The sequence below is a fragment of the Astyanax mexicanus genome, chromosome 6, assembly GCF_023375975.1.
Source record: "Astyanax mexicanus isolate ESR-SI-001 chromosome 6, AstMex3_surface, whole genome shotgun sequence".
In the NCBI taxonomy this organism is placed as follows: domain Eukaryota; kingdom Metazoa; phylum Chordata; class Actinopteri; order Characiformes; family Acestrorhamphidae; genus Astyanax; species Astyanax mexicanus.
This window is the reverse complement of record NC_064413.1, coordinates 11,805,682-11,832,262: the sequence shown is the minus strand read 5'-3', so window position 1 is coordinate 11,832,262 and position 26,581 is coordinate 11,805,682. Positions and strand designations below refer to the sequence as shown.

The window sequence follows — 26,581 nt, the reverse complement described above, 5'->3', positions numbered from 1 at the left end:
AGCTTTTGATTTAAATACATTTTAATAAATGTGACCAGTTAATGCTGCCAATATAATAATTAGCAGTTCTTTACAACCTATAAACTATTTTGAAATGATGTGCATAATAATTCGGAACAGTTCATTTTGAGATTTTTTTTATTAAAACATTACTCCTCTTATTGGAAGATTTGTTCAATAAAACTGGATTTATACTTAATGGCCCATGACTTGAAATTATTGGTAGAACTAAAACAAAACAATAAATAAAATAAATACAGTAGTTATTAGACAGCCGGGACAGTGCAGGATCAGGTGCAGAGATATGTAACAGGCTACCGATGTAGAGCAAGGACTACAGTCTGTAGTGTAGAAATAAAGTGGTGGTCATAATGTTATGCTTGATGAGTGGAAGTAGCATTATATAGTGCAGATTGCAGGGCTGGAGAGTTAGAGCTTGTGATCTAGACGCTGTGGGAATGAGTGAGAGATTAACCTGTGGATGAGATGCTGAACACGCCCCAACTGCCTTAAACAAACATTTCAGTTCCAGCCTTCACCACATCCAGCGTTGCAAGCATCACAGCCTGAGCACCAGCCAAACCACAGGCTCCTCCCCGTCCACCCTGGTTTAAAGATCAGAGCAACTAAAGGTGAGGAACAGAGAGAACACATTTCTAAAGAGCAGGACGAGCGAAAGGATGGAGATCTCTGAGAAAAACACCAAAGACGATAGTAAAGATCCCGAGCAGAACCAGGGTCCAGAGGAATCCGCACAGAGTGACCAGAGGCCCAAGTGGGACAATAAAGTCCAGTATCTGCTGACCTGCATTGGATTTGCCGTTGGTTTAGGAAATGTGTGGCGCTTTCCTTACCTGTGCCAGGTGTACGGAGGGGGTGAGTTCACTACCTTCATATTCATTAGAGTTACAGCATAAAATAACTTTTAGAGTTTAGAACAGGAGTTTAGAACAGAGTCTGATAACAGGAACCTCAACAGGAAATGACTGACACTAAAAAAGAGGAGTAACGATTCTCCACTCTCTAAACTCTTTACCTGCAAATAAAACAAACGTTATCATTAATATAATTATTTAATGAAGCACCGAACAGACACTCTGCAGACCTTAGATCATAAATGAGGTCCAAGAGTGTGAAGAACCAGTTTAAAGCTGCATGTTACTACTTTTGACAACATGTATCAGTTATTTAAACTTATAAACTTCTAATCTCCTAACTTTAATAGAGCCCTTTCTCAGTTACACATCTGTAATACATTTTAATATTACAATATGTTTCTATTCACTGTCAGAATGAAGGTACTGTACAGGTGATTTGTTTTATAAACTGTATAAACAGTGCAGTTGGATCATCAAAGGGAATACATGATGCTTCTGGTCCAACACAAAAACTGCTTTACATGAAAACACTGTAAATCCCTTTACCCCTTTACATCTTGCATTGGTTCTTTAAATGTTTCAAATGTTCTTTCCATTTGCAAATGTCTGTTTTATTCAAGGGTCTGGAAATTCTCAATAATCAAGCGGCAGAACCTCAAACTTACATACTTAGCCTAATCACTTCCCTTTAAAGTTATTATTTTAAGGATGTAAAGAAGAATATTGAGTGTGAAGAACTGTTTTAAAGTTTAAAGATCCTATTTAAGCTTATATCACATACCTTATATACACTGCCTAGCAATGAAATCGCCACCAGGATTAAAGTAAATGATGTGGGGTTGATGCTGCAGGTGGTCAGGTCTAGGTTCAGTAACAGTATGTGCTGAAAGAATGAGGTCAGCTGACTACCTGAATATACTGAATATAGACCAGGTTATTCAATCAATGGATTTTTTCTTCCCTGATGGCACGGGCATATTCCAAGATGACAATATCAGGATTCATGGAGCTGGAATTGTGAAAGGGGGATTCATGGAGCATCAGATCATTTTTTCCAGAGTCCAGACCTTAACTTCATTGAGAATCTTTGGGATGTGCTGGAGAAGGCTTGGTGAAAAATTAATGCAAACACAGGATTGAAGTCTTGTGACATGGAAGAAGCTTATTGAAACAACGCCACAGTGAGTGTTTGCTGTAATCAAAGCTAAAGGTGGTCCAAAAAAATATTAGAGTGTGTGACCTTTTTTTTTTATTAGTGTAGATCTGGTAAAGACATTTTAAAATATAATTTTTTAAAGCATGGAACCTAAAAAAACACGAAGCCCAAATGAGAAACATTGTTTTTAAACATTTCAATCATTTTCTATATACTGGAGATCCTCTGCTCATCTTTACTCTTTTTTTTTCACAATTACTACTTTTATACTAAATCAAGATTATAATTTTTTTTTAATCATGTAATTATTTATGTTATTAATATTCATTATTATTCCTACCGTTCCCTGTTCCAGCATTATTTGGAATATGTAGAAGGCCTGAAATGCAGGAATGAAAGGGTAGTTTACATAAACAACTTCTATTGCTGGTGTTGCAATTACAACTAAATATAATTAGGGGTTGGACAATGAAACTGAAACACCTGTCATTTTAGTGTGGGAGGTTTCATGGCTAAATTAGACCAGCCTGGTGGCCAATCTTCATTAATTGCACATTATTGCACCAGTAAGAGCAGAGTGTGAAGGTTCAGTTAGCAGGGTAAGAGCACAGTTCTGCTCAAACTATTGCAATGCACACAACATTATGGGAGACATACCAGAGTTCAAAAGAGGACAAATTGTTGGTGCACATCTTGCTGGTGCATCTGGGACCAAGACAGCAAGAAGTCTTTGTGATGTATCAAGAGCCACGGTATCCAGGGTAATGTCAGCATACCACCAAGAAGGACCAACCACATCCAACAGGATTAACTGTGGACGCTGTAAGAGGAAGCTGTCTGAAAGGGACAATAAATTATTGTGATCTAAAACCAGGTGTTTTAGTTTTATTGTTCAACCCCTGTAATACCAAGGTGGATGTATAAATACTAGGGCTGTCAACGTTAAAGCGCTGTTAATTTGGAATCAGCAATGCGTTACTATTTCTTTAACGTTAACGTTCTTTAAAGTTTATTAAAGCACCAAGTTTGACTCCTACTTCCACCGTAATCTGCCCCGCCCCCACCCAACACACTGATCTGTTTTCTGGCCGAAAGATAAAACTGCGGCACGCTCTGAACTTCCAGCTCAGACCCGGTCAGAGAGCTTTATTTCTCTCTCACACACACACGCATGCATGCACACACACACACACACACACACACACACACACACACACACACACTGTCCTGCCCTGCTCCTCATCCCTGAGATTTTTATTCTCATCAAATTAAGTTCGAATTGACAAACAGGCTGAGACATTTACAATCCAATTTATTATGCATTTTTGCATTTTGCATTAAGCTGATTTTATCTCCCTTTATATCTCTTTATATACTATAATTTGAATTGACACCACTAATATACATATAAATGCATTTTACATTTGTTACATTCATTCTTTTATTTACATTTAAATATCCAATACACCTGGCTATGAAGTTCAAAGCTCAATGAGGTTACCAAACCAATTGTGTGCTTCAGTAAGTCAGTAAAAAGTAGTTAGAAGTATTCAAATCAATAAAATGATAAGGGTGCCCATACTTTTGCACCGGTCAAATTTTGTTTTAATGCATATTGCACATTTTCTGTAAACCTCAATCCTGAAATATTACTGTGTGCATCAGTTATTAGATATATCAAACTGAAATGGCTGTTGCAAACACCCAAATATTTAGAACTAAAAATGATTAAGATTAATAGGGGTGCCAAAACTTTTTCATATGACTGTATGTACGTCTTGGTCCTTCCAAGGTTTCTTCCTCTTCCTGCAGCTCTGAGGGAGTTTTTTCTCTGCGCTCACTGAGTGTTTTTTGTATTCTGTATTTTTTGTTTAATGTTTTTCCTGATTGTTTGTCCTGTGATCACATTTCTGTAAAGCTGGTTGTAAAATTTGCTATACAAATACATTTTATTTGATTTGATAGTTTGAGGTGTAGCAACAGTCCTGTCCGTGTCACACCTTTTTAGTGCTATAAAAACACACCTTTATTTAATTATTTATTGATATTATATTTTATTAAATGATTTATTACGGTTGCACTTCTGTGTTGTTCTTAGCTGTGTGGTTTATTATGGCATTATTAAAGAACCCCAGCAGTAAAAGTTTTATATTGGTATGAAATGTAATCAGCCAGACTCCCTCCAAAAAAAAAAAAAAAAACATTTCAGCAAAGAATAATTAAACAACTGTGCTTAGAATATGCATAATATGAATTAAACTAATATATTAGGTTAGGTAGAATTAGGCATTTAAACCAATTGGTATTTTGCTATAGTAAGACTGAAATTAGAACTTATACGCTTTATCATGTGTGTTAATTTTACTGTTGTGGATTAATGAATATGTATTAATATAATCATTTAAACTGACTAAAGTGACTATAGCTGAACACTCAGTGGAGTTAAGCATTTTTGTGACTGTTGGCTAAACACCATCACACTGAGTCTCACAGCAAACACAGGAAACTGTGGTTTACAATAAATGTGGTCTATTTTCACACACTTGCCATAAACGTCACACATACACACACACACACACACACACGTAAACACACACACACACACACACAAACACACACATACACACACACACGTGCCTAGTTCTAAAAGTTCGGTCTGAAAAGCCTTGCTATGATTCCTGTTGAAAATGTTGAATATTTTAGAATAAAACTTCCTTCTTGATGAAATGAATAAAATCTAAATTACAGCCATATAAAAACTTCATTGCAGTACTAAACATACAACAGCAAACATTAACAAAAGATGACACTAAACTACTGCATCTGTCCAAGACTTCTACTGTAAGTGAGTTTAAGCAGTTACACTAAGCTGCAGGACAGGGTGAACAGTTTTAGTGAAGTTTGTTGGAAGCATGGTTTAGCTAGAGTTGAATTATTCATGGTGACTGTTCTTGTCTTGTTTCTAACATACAACCCCTGGCAAAAAGTATGGAATCACCAGTCTTGGATGAGCACTCCTTCAGACATTTCATTCTGTAAAACAAACTCTGATCAAAAACATGATACAATAATAAGGTCATTCCAAAGTGCAACTTGTTGGCTTTCAGGAACACTCAAAGAAATGAAGAAAAAACATTGTGGAAGTCAGTGAATGTTACTTTTATTGACCAACCACAGGGAAAAAAATATGGAATCCCTCAATTCTGAGGAAAAAAGTATGGAATCACTCAAATTGAAGGTAGAAAATAAGGACACACCCAGTCAATTTCCTTTCCCTAAATGGACACCTGCCTCAGATTAGATCTGCTCGTTAGTCTGCAGTTAAAAACACCTGCAGTCATGACACCTTGGAGGGCTGCTGGACGAATTAGAGTGGCAAGAACCATGGCTCCAACAAGAGAAATGTCTCTTGAAACAAAAGAGAGGATTGTGAAACTTCTTGAAGAAGGTAACTCTTCACGCATGGTTGCTAAAGATGTGGGCTGTTCACAGTCAGCTGTATCCAAGATATGGACCAAATACAAACAGCATGGAATGGTTGTTAAAGCCAAGCGTACTGGTAGACCGAGAAAGACATCAAAGCGTCAAGACAAGCAACTTAAGGCCATTTGTCTTGAAAACCGAAAAAGTACAACTAAACAGATGAAGCATAAATGGGAAGAAGCTGGAGCCAATGTATGTGACCGAACCGTAAGAAATCGCCTAAAGGAAATGGGATTTCAATACAGGAAAGCTAAAAGAAAACCATCATTGACACCTAAACATAAAAGAACAAGACTGCAGTGGGCTAAGGAGGGGCAATCATGGACTGTGGATGACTGGATGAAAGTTATCTTCGGTGATGAGTCAAGAATCTGCATTGGACAAGGTGATGATGCTGGAACTTTTGTTTGGTGCCGTTCCAGTGAGATTTATGAAGAGGCCTGCCTGAAGAAAACAACCAAATTTCCACAGTCCTTGATGATATGGGGCTGCATGTCAGGCAAAGGCACTGGGGAGATGACTGTGGTTAATTCTTCTATCAATGCACAAGTTTACATTGACATTTTGGACAGTTTTCTCATCCCTTCAATTGAACAGATGTTTGGAGATAATTAAATAATTTTCCAAGATGACAATGCATCGTGCCATAGGGCAAAAACAGTGAAGGCATTCCTTGGAGAAAGACGCATTCAGTCGATGTCATGGCCTGCAAATAGTCCAGATCTCAACCCAATTGAAAACCTGTGGTGGAAATTGAAAAAAATGGTCCACAAGAAGGCTCCGACCTGCAAAGCTGATCTGGCAACTGCTATCAAAGAGAGTTGGCACCAAATTGATGCAGAATACTGTTTGTCACTCATCAAGTCCATGCCTCAGAGACTGAAAGCCGTTATAAAAGCCAAAGGTGGTGCAACTAAATACTAGTGATGTATTTTGAATCATCTTTTGTTTATCTGTTTTTCATGATTCCATACTTTTTTCCTCAGAATTGAGTGATTCCATATTTGTTTCCCTGTGGTTGGTCAATAAAAGTAACATTCACTGACTTCCACAATGTTTTTTCTTCATTTCTTTGAGTGTTCCTGAAAGCCAACAAGTTGCACTTTGGAATGACCTTATTATTGTATCATGTTTTTGATCAGAGTTTGTTTTACAGAATGAAATGTCTGAAGGAGTGCTCATCCAAGATTGGTGATTCCATACTTTTTGCCAGGGGTTGTACATTTAGATGATACGATATTTTACATCAGATTAACAGGTTGTGATGTCACTGATGGCGTCAAATGTTTTTGAAAGAGGCAGGCTTATCCTATGATGAAAGGGTCAGAATTTTCAGACATGTTTAAATAGCTTGATATTTTTATGAAAATAGAAAAATAAATGAATTAAACTAAAACTTTAAGAAAACATACATTATAAAGAAAAAAATTGCTAATCGTTTAAAAGAATTATTGAACTTAACCAGGCAGCATTGCTGGCATTCAGTTTCTCCCTACACACATCAGAAAAAAACTGTACAAAATGCAGAAAAGTTGTTAAAATTGAAGGTTAACATTATCCTTCTCTGTGTAACCAGATTACAATACACACTGCATTGAGTGTAACTAAGAGGTGTGGATAGTAAACTGCAAACGTTTTTTACCTTAAGCTGCAAGTTTAATAGTATCACTGACGGTCTGTTGCTGATTAACACTCTTAACTCTAAACATAGGTGGAGTTCGCTTCCTTATTACCCATAAAAAAAGAATAAAACGTGAGGAGTGCATGAACTTTATATAACTGTGATTTAATGTAATGTGAAGTTAAATAAAAATAATTCTTCTATACCTCTGATCTGGAGCCGAAACTCACTCTATCTATACACTGTTTACTCTCTGGCACAAAACACATTAGCATGACAAGCTATCAGGAACTATTGTGCAGGGAGATACGGAATGAATGAGAACGATATTTACTCAGCCAGAAACATTAACACCTACTCTAACCACTCAGCAAATACAGATATACTGTATAAAGAGTGAACATGTAAACCTCTGGTGGAGGGACAGCATTTATAAAGAGTTGATAACAGTAAAATCACAAAACCAACAGTACAGAGAGTTCACATAGCGCCAACAGTAAGGAACAGCAAGGAACAGTGAGGATGAGTGAAGGTCAATGAGGAACAGCAAAAAATAGTCAGGAACAGTGAGGGACAGTGAGAAAGAGTGAGGAACAGCAAGAGACAGTAAGGATCAGTGAGAAACAGCAAGAAACAGTGAAAAGTGAGGATTAGTGAGGAACAGTAAGGAACAGTGAGGAACAGCAAGGGACAGTGAGGATTAGTGAGGAACAGCAAGGAACAGCGAGAACCTTAAGGAACAGCAAGAAACAGCGCAGAACAGTGAGGAACAGCAGGAGACAGTGAGGATCAGTGGGGGACAGCAAGGAACTATAAGAAACAGTGAGGGACAGCGAGGAACTGTGAGAAACAATAAGGAACTGTAAGAAACAGTGAGGAACTGTGAGAAACAGTGAGGGACAGTAAGGAACTGTGAGAAACAGTGAGGGACAGTGAGGAACTGTGAGAAACAGTGAGGGACATTGAGGAACTGTAAGAAACAGTGAGGGACAGTGAGGAACTGTAAGAAACAGTGAGGGACAGTAAGGAACTGTGAGAAACAGTGAGGGACAGTGAGGAACTGTGAGAAACAGTGAGGGACAGTGAGGAACTGTAAGAAACAGTGAGGGACAGTGAGGAACTGTAAGAAACAGTGAGGGACAGTAAGGAACTGTGAGATACAGTGAGGGACAGAGGAACTGTAAGAAACAGTGAGGGACAGTGAGGAACTGTGAGATACAGTGAGAGACAGAGGAACTGTAAGAAACAGTGAGGGACAGTGAGGAATTGTGAGATACAGTGAGGGACAGTGAGGAACTGTAAGAAACAGTGAGGGACAGTGAGGAACTGTAAGAAACATTGAGGGACAGTGAGGAACTATAAGAAACAGTGAGGGACAGTGAGGAACTGTGAAAGACGCTAAGGGACAATGAGAAGGTGAGGGACAGTAATTAAATAATAGTGTAAAAGAACAGTATTGAGCAGTATTAACATCGGAAAGTAGTGGAAATAACAGTGAGGAACTGTGGTGAACAGTACAATGAACAGTAAAGAAACAGTATTGTGCACAGTATTGATAATTAATTGTGAGACAGCAATTTTATATAACACCAAAAAAAAAAAAATAAACGGACTGCAGCTGTAAGACACAGATATCAGGTTTTGCATCACAGTCACATCTTTTAGCTATGGCAGAAGATGCAGTGGCAACCCCAACAGTACATCTTAAAGCTGTTTTGCCACAGGACTTGGCGATGGAAATGAAAGCTTCTCCCAGTGGGCTCGACGATTTCAAGTGTGCTGCGAAACTTCAGGTATGGATAAAGCGCAACTAGCCAAAGTTCTCCCATCTAGATTGGCAGGAGCTGCTTTCAACTATTGGGACAGTCTGTCAGATGACATAAAAGCAGATTATGATAGAACCTGTACTCATCTGCAAGCAGTCTTTGGTCAGAAGCAGCAACTGAGGAACTTTCAAACATACCTAAATGCACGACCTCGTTTGGCCATGAAGCCATTGGAAGTATATGCTGCTGAGTTGAGCCGACTTGTACATCAAGCTTTCCCAGATTATGGAGACACGGCTATTAAGGGTGAGATCCTGAGACGTTTCATTGCTGGACTTGACTCTGTACTGCAAGCTAAGTTGTATGAGTTTGGTGTTACCACTCTTGAAGATGCTATCAAAGTGGCTGGCCAGTGTGAAAGAGCAAGTTCAACATTAGCTGAGTCCTCTCCACTTTTGATGGTCTCATCACCCCAACCTACGCCTGTCCATACCCTTAAAACTGTTCCCACTGACACACTTGTAGCACAACTCAATGAGCTGACCTTAAAAGTCGACAAGCTTCAATCAACTGTAGCTATGCTGACACAAACACAAACAGGTTGTATTGGTTCTGCCCTTTCTCCTGCGCGTAGACGATCTTCTTCAGGAGAACGATGCTGTGAGGGGCACCACACCCCATATGCCAACTACCGACATTTCTCAGCAGCAGATGAGTTTTACAACAGGGGTTGAATTCCTTCCCGTTCCGGTGATAACCATGGGCGGTATTTCAGAAGCCCCAGCCCAAGTTATTCTCACTGGGACTACGAGAGAAATTCACAGAGGGATTATGCTGGTCATCACACCAGCCCTGGTAGAGGACCTAATAACTATGATGGCTCTACTCGGCGCATCTCAGCACATCAGTACAAGGGGGATAGGAGTCCAAGTGCCAGGCATGAACGACAGCGAGAGGAGCAGGATTACAAACACCGCTCTCCAAGTCCACAGTTCGGCCGTGTGCACTTTGCAGACAGTCGGCATACGGGAAACGAATGGTAGCTGGAAATGAGGGCCAATCTTCAGCTACCCATACCGCGGCCCAAGTTCACACTGACAGCTCTACATTAAAGACCCCTGCATGGACACCCTACGTCAAAGGACTGATTGAGGACCAAGAAGTCAATATCTTCTTAGACACGGGTGCTGGCTTGTCACTGATCAATGCGTCAACGTATTCCTGCACTGAAACATCGCCCCTTGCAGAAAGGGTTCCAAGCAGCACACACGCTCACAGGTCAGCAATTAGATATTTTAGGTTCATTGTCTACTACACCTTGGTTCTCACATTCTGAGCACAGACATGTATGTTGTCAGGGACTCTAGACAGGACGTCCTCCTTGGATGGGACTTTTTCAGAACACATGGTGTCTCACTTGATACAGCCTCAGGTGCATTTGTGTTTTGGAACGAAAGGATTCTCCTACTTAGCTCTTCCCAATCACTGCCCTTTTGCTGCAATGTGTCCCTGCTGTCACCAGTCTCAGTTCCCCCTTTATCTGAAATACTGGTTACTGCTTCAGTTACATGTGCAAATTAAATTGGTTGTCAGCTCAGTGGATTTCAAGGCATTCTTGAACCCAGTACACCCCCTGATAAGGACTTATCCCATGATTTATTCATGCCAGTTGAATGTTCTGTTGCGCAGGTTAGTTTGTCACCACCCACCTACAACTTACCTGAAATCCATATGGATAGAGATATCCTCACTCATGATGAGTTGCAACAAGTCAAATCCCTTTTACAGAAAAATCAAGATGTTTTTAGCACTAATCCTACTGATCTTGGTAGAACGAATTTGATTAAACACAGGATACATACATCCTCCACATCCCCAGTACGACAAAGGGCATATCGTACAACTCCCATAATCAGAGATGAAATTAATAAGCAGGTGCAAAAACTTCTAGAGGCTGATTTGATCGAACCTAGCCATAGTCCCTGGGCCTCCCCTGTAATTTTGCATTGATTACAGACGGTTGAATTCCATTACAGTAAAGGATGCACATCCCTTGCCACGTGTAGACGAGAGCTTAGATGCCCTTTCAGGAGCCACCTTGTTTAGTACTCTAGACATGTCAAGTGGCTATTGGCAAATTGAAATGGAGCAAACTGATAAAGACAAAACAGCAGTCACCACAGGTGATGCACTGTATCATTTCAAGGTAATGCCGATGGGGCTCACGTATGCCCCCCCAACGTTCCAACGCCTTATGGAATTGGTATTACGGGGTCTCCATTGGTCTAAGACCTTAGTCTTTTTAGATGACATTATTGTCTTTAGTCGGACTTTTAATGATCATCTGCAAGATCTCAGTGAAGTATTTAGCCGTCTGCGCCAGGCAGGTCTAAAACTTCACCCACAGAAATGCCAGCTATTTCACCACTCTATGTTGTTCTTAGGGCATGTAGTCTCAAGAGACGGCATTCAGCCTGACAGTAAGATAACCGAAAAAGTGATGAATTGGCCCCGTCCCAATACAGCTACTGAAATACGGGCATTTGTAGGCCTCTGCTCCTACTACCGCTGCTTTATCAAAGGCTTTGCAGAGAAAGCAGCCCCATTACACAAGCTAACACAAAAGCATGCCACATTTTCATGGACTGACCAATGTGAAGATGCTTTTCAGTATTTTCGTCACGCTCTTTCATCACCTCCAGTCCTCACTTATCCTGATTTTACCAGACCCTTTGTACTTTACACAGATGCATCTCATGATGCAGTTGGCTCTGTTCTAGCCCAAAGCAGATTGGAGTTGAGAAGGTAGTAGCCTATGCCAGCCATGTATTAAATGCCACTGAACGAAACTGGTCCACATTTGATCGAGAGTGGTGGGCAATTGTGTGGTCGGTCCGACATTTTTCACACTACCTACAAGGGTGCCCCTTCATAATTGTCACTGATCATCGTCCTTTACTCTGTCTCAGAAATATGCCTATTGATCGGGACCCCACAGGACGCAGAGCACGCTGGGCCTTAGAGCTTGACGTGTACGATTGGGTCATTAAGCACAGAGATGGTACAAGACATGGAAATGCTGACTCACTTTCAAGGCATCCAAATTGTGATCTCACACCTCTGAAACATGACACCAGCTTTGACAGTCCTACAGAACCATCAACCTCCACACCGCCTTCTGCACCCAAAGCCATACAAACAGCTCACTCTGTCGTGAATCTTTCTCAGACTTTCTCAAGGGACATTTCTCAGTGTCAGAAGGATGATGCCACACTGAAAATAGTGCAAGAGTGGCTAGAAAAAAGAAAACGTCCCCCAGGGAGGAGTATGAAGAAAAGTTCACCTGAACTAAAAGTGTATTGGCGACAGTTCAACAGACTGCGGTTGCAAAATGGAACAATGTACCGGCTATCTGCTGACAAACCTGGTGAGTCACCCACCCTGCACATTGTTCTTCCACCCAAGCTTCTTCCTGAAGCACTGCAGTTCTTACATGGACATCTCTCAGTGGGACACCTTGGTCATAAAAAGACCCTCACAAGGGCCAGAGAACAGTTCTATTGGCCATTTATGGCTAGGGACATTGAAAACTATTGTCAGCACTGTATTGCATGCCAGTCTAGATCTATGCCAGTTCCTCGCAATCTGGCCCCACTGCAGAAAATTCATGCTGATCGCCCATTCCAAAAAGTGGCTGAAGACATTACTGAGCTCCCTGTCACAACTTCTGGGAACAGATATGTCCTTGTCATTCAGGATTACTTCACAAAATTTGTGAACTTGTACCCTATGAAAGATCAAAGAGCTGTAACTTTTGCACAAATCATTTTTGAGCAGTACATCACCGAGCATGGTGTTCCTGAATTGCTGCACACAGACCAAGGGAGGCAGTTTGAAGCTGATTTAATCAAAGACCTGTGTTCTAAGTTTGGTGTGACAAAATCTAGGACCTCGCCATATAATCCACAAGGAGATGGCTTAATTGAAAGGTTTAATCGCACCCTAAAGGACCAACTTGCCAAGTGTCTGTACCAGCAAACAGAACCATGGGACACAAGGTTACCCTCCATCCAGCTGTCCTACAACACTAGTGTTCACACTAGCACAGGATATACTCCCTTTTTTCTTGTGCATGGACGAGAAGCAAGATTGCCAGTTCATCTTCTCTTTTCTGCCCCTGTTGAAGCATCATGTGCTTCCCCTGGAACTTCAGCAGACTATGCCAGATCTGTCTGTAGGAGACTACAATGTGCCTACAAAATTGAGTCAGGAAAAATGCAGTTCTGCTCATGCCCAAGAAAAAGCACAGTATGACAAAAATGTAAAGTATGTATCATACAAAGTTGGAGATTCTGTTTGGCTGAATGATCCCGCACATTCAAGATGCAAATTGGCACCACGCTCGAAAGGCCCTTATATTGTCACTCAAGCTATCCAGCCTACCAATAGGGACGGTGTGCTTTATGCAATACAGCGACAGGATTTGCCACATGGAGGCACACAAATTGTGCATCATAACCGCCTCAAGCCATATCTGATGCCTGCATGCCCACGTAGTCAAGCTGATCCAGTAGCCCCTCCTTCCCATCTTCAGCAGAATGATGTGCCCATTGATGCTTCGCTAAGCTCATAAGTGCCATCATCTTCTAATGACCTACCATCAATTGTTTTTGCTGGTGGTCGACAGCATCTAGGCCAAGTTCAAAGGCTGGATCGGTGTCAACCCTCCCCACATGAACTGCCCCGTGGTACACAGCAGCCTTCTGCTGTGGACACAACTTTACTACGTGAGGACTGTGACCCTAGTTCCTCCCAAGACAATGTTCAGGCCCAAGGATCTCTTAGTCGCAGGACAGTTAAATTGCCTGCTCGTTTCAGAGACTTTGTTCTCCGGTAGAGTGAGAAGTACAGTGGTCACAATTGTTTGTTTTGGATTATTGATGAAAAAAAAATGACATGTCATATATTGTTTATATCCATAGCCACAAGTTTACTGGTGTTGACACATGCTTTTGTTTTGTTTTTTTGTTGTTCTTGAAATGATTTGGAAACGTGGACGTTTATATTTTCCACGCTGTGAGTATTGTGAGACAGCAATTTTAGTTGTAATTTTAGAGACCATTTTGCGTTACCGTATCATTTATTTTGGGGGTCTTTTATTTTGACACTGGGTTTTTATTTTGTGTGTGGAGTGGCGCGAGAGCGTTCTGTGGATTTCTCCGTTTTGCAAGGTGGATTAAAAGGTTTATAGTCCATTCCATTTGCTCTAGTGTGGAATTTTTGCAAGATACATCCGTTGGTACACAGCAAGAGTTTATTTTAAACTCCCACGCCCTACAGTTAATGAACAGCAAAGCAATGATGAAGTTAAAAGTAAGAAGCAGAAACACAAAGTGGAAGGACAGCAAATGATAAACAGTAAAGAACAGATAAGAAAAGTAATGAACAGTAAATAACTGCAATGAACAGTAAAAAGCAATAAACCGAAAAGTACAGTACAGAACAGCAATAAGCAGATAAGAACATTAATGAACAGAAATTAACAGTAATGAACAGATAAGAACAATAATGAACAGATCAGGGATGGGTTTCCCGAAAGCTTAATATTGCTAAGAATTTCATGAACTCAGACTGATCATTAATTGAAGAGTGTTTCCCAAACCCTTATTTATCTAAAGTACGACATGAACTTGCTCGCAAATTAATGAGTAACCCGACCCAGTTGTTATACTGAAAGTACTTCTTAAAGTGGATTCCACATGCAGTTCAGCACCTTAAACACCAGAGACCGGCAATTCTGAGGAAAAAAATTCAATTATTATTCTTTCCGCAGTTTAAATCAGCGGTGCCATTTAAGAAGACTGCCACGTTCGCCGACAGCGCTGGCTGTCTTTTGTGGAAAAAATGGAAAGAAAATCTCTCGACTACTGCCATCTGACAGCCAGAACGCTAACCAGCCTGGCTAGGCTAAGTTAATGCTGAGCTAAAGCAAGCTACGCTAACCTAACCACAGTCCAGCCGGCTAGCTAAAACCAACACCACCAAACAAAACAAGCAGAAATGCTCCAAAATACGAGACGACTCCACTGAGCAGGAGTGGAGAGTATTAGCGTTATTTCATGGTCCTAATGTTACCATCTTCACTTATTCCCAATTTTGCTTTTAAGATAACTTGCATGGTGTTAGTCTGTATTAACCATACACCGTTTTTTAGTTAAGTTTCAGTTCTGTGACAGTTGTGGTGTCCATATTAAAGCATATTCAAACTGAATTTCTTAAAGTTCTTTGATTTATTTTCTTTATTCATTTTGTAAAAAAAACATCACAGCTGTGATGATCTACGGTACTCGCCTTCCGCTTGTGCCTACGACCAAATCACAGCCGTGATGTTATTCGTGATAACACACTCCCTCTCGTGTTCTATTGCTCAATTGTCAAACAGCAACTGGCAAAATCAACCCGCAGTTCCACAGTGCAGCTCCTCACTGCCCTCTGATACTATGCAGCAGGTGGGTTCCTGCAGACTAGTGGTGATGTTCATGGGCTTAGCAAGGCTGCTGTGTCCAAGTGTGTACACTATGCAACCAGGCTGCTACTGCACCATGCATGCACCTATATACAGTGGTGTGAAAAAGTGTTTGCCCTCTTCCTGCTTTCCTGATTTTTTGCATGTTTGTCACACTTTTGTTCGGAACATCAAATCAATTTCAATATTAGTCAAAGACAATACAGGTAAACACAAAATGCTATTTTTAAAGAAGGTGTTTATTATTAAATGGATTTAAAAAATCCAAACCTGCATGGCCCTGTGTGAAAAAGCGATTGCCCCCTAAACCTAATAGCTGGTCGGGCCACCCAGCAACAACAGCATTGTGGAGGAATTTTGGCCCACTCATCTTTGCAGTATTGTTGTAATTCAGCCACATGGTTTTCAAGCATGAACGACCTTTCTAAGGTCATGCCACAGCATCTCAATCGGATTCAGGTCAGAACTTTGACTAGGCCACTAGTGGGCAGACACTTTTTCACACCACTGTACAATTCCCAACAGGCAGGGAATTACAGAACACCAAAATAGGGTTTTATGCCATTGGGAATGTCCTTGGTGTTGTGGGTGCAGTGGATGGAACGCTTACCCTTATACACTCTCCCAACCTGTTAAATCCGTAAAGGGTACTCTGCATTGAATGAGAAGGTAACATGCAACCTCAGGGGCTCTTTACTAACATTGTGGCAAAGTGGCCTGGGAGCACGCATGAGGTGTTGACACACTCTGGGGTGTGTCAACTTGCAAAGTACATAGGATTTGCTGGTGTATAGTTGGGTGATATGTTCTCTGTGTGTACCTGCTAACTTCTGTGATGAACCCCAAAACTGCAGCTGAGGAGAGATTCAACAGGACACACAGGAGGACACGCAATAATAGAGCACTCTGGGCATCCTTAAGATGCATTTTTTGGTGCTTTCACAAATCATCGGGGGGCAGTCATTGTGGTGTACGCTATATTGCATAACATTGCGGTGCAGACTGGCATCCGCCTTCCTTATGATAATTTCTATAACAGTAAGAAAAAAATGTAAGCAAATTAAATGAATCCTATCAAAGTAAAATAAACACATAATAAACAAAATGGTGTCTCAAACATTGGGAGGCTTGTCTGTTGTGCTTGGGTCTGGAACATATATTTAAATTAATGTTACAAACAATCATTATATGCAGACACATCAAGCTTGTGTGTATTTCTGTGTTTAAACAACTCAAAACAACAATTTAACAACAATTATGTTGAAGGAACAAAAAAAAGGCACGAAAATAGAGGGTCAGCCAGTTCCAACTGTTGGGCCAAAATTTGACATCTTTATCCTGGTGGTGTCTCTCATGCCATTGCAGTTCTTTGCACCGCAACTGAAGCTCTTCACATTTCAGTTGGACCTGGTCTTTGTTAGTCTGCAGTCTCTCATTTTCCAGTGCTTTTGATTCCTCACTGCACACACTAGTACTGGGCTTTTTTTCTTCACAGATCAAGGTCTTGTATATGGTTCTGTAAGTGATGGCCCTGTGTGTGAGGGATGTACTGGGCAAAGGAGGCAGTACTGGAGCAGGGGGAAGACAGCACTGGAGAGGCAGGCTGTGGTGAGGTGGATGAAAATTAATTTAAGCAGACATCTACCCCTCCAGATATTTCTTATGTCACAGTTGGGCCCAGTATGGCAAGGACCCTTTCCTTCTCAGCAGTTGCCCTCCACCAGTTTCAGCTCAGTCTGCCTTTTTTTAGCTAAGCTTGAGAAGTCATTATATTTTTTTCAGACCTCAGTGCCACTTCTTTGAAAACTATTGCATGCACTGAGACTGTTAGCAGTTTGGTCTCATTTCTTTTTTTCTGCAGTGGTAAGGCTTCCTCTGTCTTTAGAGAACACTTTTTGGTTCTTTTTCACCTCTTCCAATAAGATGTTTATTTCATCTTTAGTGAAGTGTTGTTTCTCTTTCGTCTGGCATTCTTCTGGATTTAAGCAAGGATGTTACATTTCTTTTCAAGCCCAAATATACACTGTAGGGTGGAGTAATTGAATGACTGATGTTTGATGGACCAATTGATTTAGTTTTATTTATATTATCTTAAAATCTACAGTAATGAACAGTAACGACCAATAATGAACTGTAAAGAATAGTATTAAACAGTAAAGAACATTAGGTACATTCTGTAGGAACTGAGAGCGAGTGTGTGAAATGGCTACAGCAGTCCAATTTCAAAACACCACAGAGAGTAGTCGGCCCCGCCCACCCCTCCCCATATGCGATGCTACCTCGGGTTGCCAAATTTAGCAGGCTGAATCTACACAATCTACACAAAGTTTAGACTAATAGGAGAGGCAGAGAACGATCGAGAGAGGAGAGGAGAAATACAGCTTTTATAAACTCTTCTATCACCTTTTTTTGGTGTTAAATTTACTGTATGTTACACGAGGGAGCCCTGCTAGCTAGTTCCTTTGCTGCGGCACTGATCGCAGGTGTAGGTAGTGTAGGTACTGGCAACCTCGGGGGTGGGGTAATTTTGGGGAATGAGCAGCAGGCGGAGACAGAGGACAAAACTAACAGTTACCCGGGACGGACTGCTACACAAAATAAGACCATACTGCTGAAGCCCTGCTTACAAGACCTGCCAGTGCTTTCACTCAACATGTTTCATTAATATCTTATGTAACATCCTGATCATTTTATCATTAACTACTGAAAATAAGTTACATATTTGTCCTTTAATGAACAGATTAGAACAGTAATAAACAGTTAAGAACAGTAATAATCAGAAGAACAGTAATGAACAGTAAAGGTAAAGCTCCATTACTGTTGCTGCTATTCACCTGAATATATTAGAGCTATGAGGATGCATAAAGACACTTTAAAATTCATTTTAAGCTGTTCGAGCAGTGGTAGGATTTTACCCGCTTAAAGCCAGGCGGACACTGTGCGATTTTTTTTAATCGGATGCGTTCTGGAGAGCTCAAACAGCACGTTTGAATCGTTTGTCGTGTATGAACAACGCCTGCGATTCATTTGCACACACTGTACGGTCCGACTGACCTGCTGCGACGGGGGAGCTTACACTGCACGTCTAAACGCAGCCCGTAGGCGGAGCTTTCTTTGCGTACAAACTCTCGCTTCAACACAACGCCTTGCAAAAGAAAGCGCTTAGCTTTGCTTATTTGTGCCCTGTTGTGCGCTGAAAGTCCACGGAAGAGACGTACATGGACTCGCAGGTGGCTGAGGCGACGTGGACTCTACGGGTTGTCCGTTTTACAGAAGGAGAGCGCATAGAAAAATGACTGCGCGTCAGGCTGCGAAAGAAACACCAGCAGCTTAAATAAAATAAAATAATTTTATTTTTTATTCTGTTTATTGTTTATGTAAAAACTGGTTTTGCAACACTGAATATTAAACAAGCAATCGGTTATTCACACTGGATAGGGACCCTCATTTACAGTGCCGCTGTGCATTAACAGTTTAAAAGGGATTAATAATATATATAAAAAATAGGAATAAAAACTGACATTTATTATAGACGAATAAAATATATACGTAAAAAAGGAAAAATAGGACCTTAAAAAAAGATCATAAAAATTGACATAAAAGGGAAAAAAATTATATCTTATGAAGATATATATTTAATGATTTGATTAATAAAAGAAGAAAAATTATTTAAATGAATAAATAAAAAATATAAAATATAAACTCATTAAAAATTCGTTTAAAATAACCCAGGCTTTCTGCAGAATAATCAAAGTTTCAGTTAGTTTCAGTTTCAAATCATGAAAACAGCTCACCAAAACCTCAAACTATACTTTATATTTGACTATATTTACTTACAGGTCCTTTGCTTGTACTTACAGGCCCTTACTTATTTTTATTCAACTGAACTGAGTTCCTGTAGCCTCGCGCTGAATTCAGCTCCGCGCTGCGAAAGAGAGCGAGAGAGAGGCGCAGCGCATTTTGTCTGATTTATCTTGATTAATTATCAGTACATTTATTAGCTTTAGTAAGTTTAATAGCACTAATTTTACTACACTTCTCCGACCTTATTTATTAAAACGTTTATTTTAGAAGACAGAGGTTATTATGCGGGCAATGCGCGCGCAATGCCACGCGCTGCGCTAAGCTGGCTTTGCGTGGCTAATATTCTGGAGCACTGGACGAGATTTTAATTAATAAATTAACATATTTATAATTTTAATAAATTTGCCCTGGCGAAAAGAAAGGAATTATAAAATATAGCTTTATATTTCTGTGCATGTTTTAAGTTTTATATAATTGACGGGCAGCACCAGAGGCTGACAATGTGCTTTATTTTTCAGATATAATAGCAAAGTGAAATAAAATAAATTTATGTTTGTCAAAGATATTTTCTCTTTTAATTTTTCTTTTCAAAAACTCCAGCTATTGACTGAGAATAAGCATCTGTTGAAATTCTTAAACAGCAGAATGCCTGTGTCTGCTATATTAAGCTATAAGTCTGTGTACCGAACATAAATATAAATCCTTATAACTGACAGAAATAAATATGACTAATAATTATTTATAGTTACTGTGCAGATTTTTGGGAAAACAGGTCGTGACGTTAAGAAATCGGCCCGCAAAACAGCTCACACTGTGAGACAAGCGACCAAAATTTCTGGCATGTCAGAAATCCCTGGTCGCGTCCGACTGCTCATTCGCAGCTCCTATGGGCAATTAATCGGACATCGCTTCCCCTCTCACACTGCACGACAAACGACGCACGATCAAGCTAAAATTTGGCCCGATCATGAAATTCAGTCGCATCCGACCAGATCGGGCTTAAAATCGGGCTAAAATCGCACAGTGTCCGCCTGGCTTAAATGTGAGTCTTGGTCCTCCCAAGGTTTCTTCCTCCTGCAGCTCTGAGGGAGTTTTTCCTTGCCCCCGCGCTCACTGGGGTTTCTTGTTTCTTGTCATGATTTTGTCCTGTGATTACATTTCTGTAAAGCTGCTTTGTGACATCAGTTGTAAAAGGCGCTATACAAATACATTTGATTTGATAAAGAATACCAATTAACTGATAAGAAAAGTAAAGAACAGCAATGAGCAGATAAGAACAATAATGAAAGGGTAAAAACAGTAAAGACCAATAAAAAAGAGTAAAGACCAAAATGAACAGTAAAGAACATTAATGAACAGATAAGATCAGTAATAAACAGTAAAAACAGTTGCGTGGCAAACCCCCTTAATCACACTTTCTCTGTCTGTGGACCTCGGGGGCGTTACTCACGGCTTCAAAAGACAGTCTGGTGGCACTGATTTCCCATATCGCCCGCAGCTGTGCGCAATTTAGAGTCCTACTTCGTCACTCACACTCCCCGAGGCGTCAGCAGAAGGCGTCAGCTGTTGTGTGAAGACCTCCTCGTGTAAATACCAACGCGGGTAAAGACCTGTGAGTCTACCTGCGCGAGTCCACTGATCAAGGCCACTGACAAGGCAGCCCATCCTACTGCCTCCTAAAATGTGCTCCCAACACATTTCTGTAATCTCTGGTACTCACAGAAGGCGAAAAAACACACACAGGCGTCAGGATCATACGAACCTGTGTCCACTAAAGCAAACCACGCCCACTACTACCTCATTCTCTGTTGGGCTATGGAACTGCCAGTCGGCTCTTAACAAAGCAGATTTTATCGCCTCTTATGCAAATCATCTGTCATTACAACTGCTGGCCCTGACTGAAACTTGGATTAAACCAGAAAACACTGCTCATCTGGCGGCTCTTTCCAATCCAAAAGTCAAAAGTCTTCTATCCCTGAGCAAGATTGTCCCATGCTCATTCTAGGTGATATGAACATCCACCATGACAGTCCCAGCTTCACAGACTTCTTATCCCTCATGCAGTCTTTCGTTCAGGAGCAGGTCCCCAGCCCTCCAACACATAAAGCTGGCAAATATCTAGACCTGATCTTCACTCGTAACTGTGACACCAACTCTTTAACCGTCACTCCTTTGCACCTCTCAGATCACTACTTCATGCAACTTAATGCTCATATTTCAAATAAACCCACAGCTAGTCCTACTATGGTCTTGTTCCGCCGAAATCTTCGAGATCTCTCAATCTGACTGACTGGTGACTGATAATATGCTTCCACCAGGCTCATTTTCATCACTCAATGTAAATGATGCCACTGATACTCTCTGCTCCACACTAAGCTCCTGTTTGGACAACCTCTTTCCTCTTACATCTCGAGCCATTAGCTAAAACAAAAATTACACACTCAGGGAACTACGCTCCAAACTCCGAGCTGCCGAAAGGAAATGGCAAAAAAACCAAAATCATGCAGACCTAAAAAATTACCAACTGCTCCTGGTTTCTTCTTTAGCCGACCTCACTACTTCTAAAGCTGAATTTTATCACAAAAAAATTCAGCTCCCTCACAGACTCCCGGAAACCATTTGCTACATTTAAATCACTACTCAACCCTCCTCCTCTGGCTACATGCCTTACAGCTGAAACACTTGCCTCATTCTTTACTGGGAAAGTGGCAGCCATCAGCAACCAGTTTACTAATGTATCATGCAGCAGTCCTACTACATGCTCTGCTGCCTGGTATCCCTCTACCAAAGGCATCACTTTCTCCTTGTTCACTCCTCCCACTGAGAACGAGACACTGGCTCTCCTAACACGTAGCCGTCCTACTACGTGTCCACTTGACCCAATTCCTTCAAACCTACTGCAAACCATTGCATCTGCAATCAATCAGGCTATCACTCACACCATCAATGCCTCTTTAACTTCTGGTGTATTCCCAACTGCTTTCAAACAAGCACATGTGACACCACTGCTTAAAAAGCCTTCTCTCAACCCCGCCCAGGTTGATAACTACAGACCGGTCTCACTACTACCTTTTCTCTCTAAAACATTACAAAGAGCTGTTTTAAATCAGGTCTCTGGCTTCCTCTCCCAGAATGACCTCCTGGACCAGAACCAATCTTTTTTTAAAAAAGGACACTCTACCAAGACGGCTCTGTTGTCTGTGACTAAGCGTTAAAAACTGCTAGAGCTGCAGGTCAGTCCTCGGTGCTCATTCTGCTGGACCTCTCGGCCGCCTTCGACACCCAGCTATACCTGTCATTCTCACCAGAAGATCACTCAATCTCTGCACGGATATCGCAGTGTCTCTCTGACATATCCTCATGGATGAAGGAGCATCACCTTCAACTAAATCTCTCAAAGACTGAACTTCTGGTTATACCAGCAAAACCATCTTTTCAACACAACTTCACTATAACCATCGACTCTCTCTCTCTCTCTCTCTCACCGACAAAGGTTGCTAGGAACCTGGGTGTTATGGTTGATGACCAGCTCTCCTTCACGCACCATGTGGCCTCAGTTGCTCGATCCTGCCACTTCAAGCTTTACAACATCAGAAAAAATCAACCGTTTCTGACGCAACAGGCCACCCAACACCTGGTACAAGCAGTCGTCATCTCACGCCTCAACTACTGCAATGCCCTGCTTATTGACTGGTCTTCAATCAGCCAAAATGGACACATGTCACCCCACTGCTCATTGAGCTCCATTGGCTACCAGTTGATGCTCGCATCAAATTCAAAGCTCTTACAATCGCCTACAAGGTGATGACAGAACAGCTCCTTCCTACCTGCACTGATCACTCCTGAAGGCTTACGCCACCTCCCGACCACTGCGCTCCTCCAATGAACGTCGCCTCGCTTTACCAAACACTCACACAAAGCAATCCAGACTGTTCTCATACAGAGTTCCCCAATGGTGGAACAAACTACCTTCCACTACCAGATCAGGAGAATCTCTCACTATCTTTAATAAACTCCTGAAGACAGAGCTCTTCAAAGAGCACTTACTCTCCTAACACCTCTAACACACTAACTACTTCTAACCTCATTTCCTTCTTCTCCTCCTTCACTCCTCTATTCTATTATTTCACTTTGACCTACTTTATGCCCCATCTACAGATGTTTTTATCTTTAACTTATATAAGTTTTGTTCTTCACTATTGTAAGTCGCTTTGGACAAAAGTGTCTGCCAAATGTAATGTAATGAAATGTAATGTAATAATGAACTGTAAAGAACAGAAATAAACTGCAAAGGACACTACTGAACAGTAAAAAACAGCAATAATCTGATAAGAACAGTAATAAACAGTAAATAACAACAGGAAAGAACAACTATGGACAGTAAAAAACAGCTCTGAACAGTTAGACAGTGAAAGTGAAAAACTGTGAAAATACTAATAAACAGTAGGGAACTGTGGTTTAATTTGGTTAAATATTGGTGCTGGAAGTAATTGGTGGTGGAAGTAATTGGTGCTGGAAGTAATGTTTATAGATTTATTTAAATTTAAATCAGTATTACTCATAAATGGGGGAGGGGAAACTAAACGAGGGGGAAAGTAAGTGAAGGTTGTTGTGTAACTGGGAGAGAAGCAAAGAGTGAGCGGTGCACGCTAGCACGTCTCTGTTAACCCACACACACAACCACACACATACACACACGCACCCAAGAGAGAGGACAGGAAAGAGAAGCTCAGCTCCTACACATGGAGAGAAGAGGACAAGGAAAACTCGAGAGAGGGAGGAGCGTAGAGAGCAATGCCACTCGCTCGCAGGACAGGAGGAAGTAGGGATTTCTTGTGGATTGAAAGGGGGAAAAGAGGAAGTGAGCTGGAGCTCAAGCTAAAATCGGCCATAGATTTGCTCTACTTCACAACAAAGATCCAGCGCAGAGTAGCAGGGTACCCAGGTGTTGGGCATGAGCCCTCAGTGCTGGTCTGAAGCGTCCTTTGGTGCTGATTTTAGATTTTTCACCAGTGTCTTATTTGGATTTCCGTTCTACCTTAAATGTATACTGCAATTAAAGGCGGCTTTTAACAGTGAAAAGGCGCATTTCAAGCACAACGCTGTGGAAACACTCTGAATAACAGGGCTGCTTGTTTTATCATGGTAAACACGCAGACTACAGTCCGATAATACGCACCTCTGAATGGCGAAAAAGCAACCGATATTAAAGATATTCTTCAGTATTCTGTCACGGTGACTGTCATCAATGTTCTGTTTAAAGAACAATTACATTGACACCTCAGTACAGAAAGGTGGAATCTTTGGAACATCTGGTTTCATGGAACACACAGGGGTCATCACACAGCTAGTTAGAGAAGCAAAGGAAAGCAAGGGCAACCTGGTTGTTCATGGCTGGACTTTGCTGATGCTTATGGTTCTATACCACACAAGCTGGTTGAGGAGACTCTCCGCAGACACCATGTTCCCAATAAGATCAGCAACCTCATATTGGATTATTACAACAATTTCCAGTTGAGGGTTACCTTTGGGTCTATAACATCCGAGTGGCATAGGGGATAGTAACAGGCTGCACAATCTCAGTAACCCTTTTCGCCCTCATGGTGAAATCTGTAGAGCAGGAGTGTCGCGGGCCACTGACCAAGTCTGGATTGCGGCAGCCACCAAATAAAGCTTACATGGATGACTTGAAGGTTACAACATCGTCAGTCCCTGGCTGCAGGTGGATCTTGCAAGTCTTGAGAAGCTCATCTCATGGACAAGAATGAGCTTCAAGCCATCAAAGTCAAGGTCCCTGGTCCTGAAAAAAAGGAAAACTCATGGACAAGTCCACTATTCCAGCCCTGTCAGAATCACCAGTCTAGAGCTTAGGAAAGCTCTTTGACTGAAGCTTAAAGGACACCATCCACAAAACCTGTGAAGACCTTGGTGCCTGGCTCACCAAGGTTGACAAATCTGGGTTGCCAAGTCGTTTCAAGGCCTGGATCTACCAACATGCCATTCTACCCAGAGAGCTGTGCCCACTACTGCTGTATGATGTCGCCTTGTCAACTGTGGAAGCTCTGGAGAAGAAGATCAGCAGTTATTGCGAAGGTGGTTTGGCTTGCCGAGGAGCCTAATCAGTGCTGTACTGTATGGGTCCACCAACAGCCTACAGTTCCCCTTCAGTGGCCTCTCAGAAGAATTTGTGGTGACACGGACAAGGGAGGTCAAGCAGTGCAGGGACTCCAGGGACCCCAAAGAGGCAACAGCTGGCATTGAAGTCCGGACAGGCAGGAAGTGCCTGGAGTGCGGCCAGAAAGCTACAGGCAGCAGAGTCACGGCTCAGGCAGAAGGCCCTTGTGAGGACGATGGCAAGAGGAAAAGCAGGCCTGGGATACTTCCGAGGTAGCAAGGTGGACAGCGCCAAAGGGAAGGAGCGACTTCTCCAAAAGGAAGTGCCTGGACTAGGTGGGAGAAGACCAAACAGCGAAAAATCTCATGGTCAGACCTCTGGCGGGTTGATGGAAACCGCATCAGTTTCCTGATTCATGCTGTCTGCGACACTCTGCCAAACCCTGCAAATCTGTACACCTGGGGTAAGAATGAAACACCTACCTGCCCACTGTGGGCTGGGAGATGATCGCTTCAACACCTCCTCAGCAGCTGCCCCAAGGCTTTGGCCGATGGCCGCTACCATTGATGCCACGACCAGGTGCTCAAGACTGTTGCAGAAGTCATCACCACAATGATTCAGTCAAGCAGACACTGCCCAAGGAAGACCAACATCGCTTTCCTGAGGGCTGGAGAAAAGCCCCATGTGCGACCAAAGCACAAGTCGTGCCTGCTGTCAACAGCACCAGATTGGAAGCTGAGACTGAACCTGGGAAAACAACTTAAGGTACCTGAACAAATTGCCCAGACAAGATTGCCCCCAGACTTGATCATCTACTCAGATGCTACCAAGCAGATGATCATGTGGGAACTCACTGTGCCATGGGAGGAACACATGGTGGAGGCACATGCAAGAAAGCAGGCTAAATATCTAGACCTTGTGATGGAGTGCAGAAGTCGGGGCTGGCGGGCCCACTGTGAACCTATCAAGGTTTGCTGGACGCTCAACCTGCAAAGCTCTGGCAGGGCTAAGAATGACTGGAGCTGCTAAGCGGGGAGCCATCTGCTCCATTTCAGAAGCCGCAGAGAAAGCCACACCAGTGGCTTTGGATAAAGAGGGCAAGCCTTAACCCTTAATCAACCCTAAAATCGAACCCTACACCTAACCCTAAGTTTAACCTTTAACCTTTAAGCTTAAAATCTAACCCTAAACCCAATCCTAAAATATCAAGATAAGCGTTTGGATTAGAGTTG

At 41.7% G+C, this 26,581-nt stretch overlaps 1 protein-coding gene across 1 annotated transcript in view; it reads left to right on the top strand.

The window, feature by feature from the left end:
- Positions 1 to 610: 610 nt before the first annotated feature.
- The window catches only part of LOC103047836 (solute carrier family 6 member 18), an 84,194-nt gene continuing 58,223 nt past the window's right edge, over positions 611 to 26,581 (top strand). The window contains exon 1 of the mRNA XM_049480535.1: positions 611 to 876. Coding sequence (XP_049336492.1) covers positions 681 to 876 — 196 coding nt within the window. The 5' untranslated portion in view covers positions 611 to 680. The remainder of the gene's footprint in view (positions 877 to 26,581) is intronic.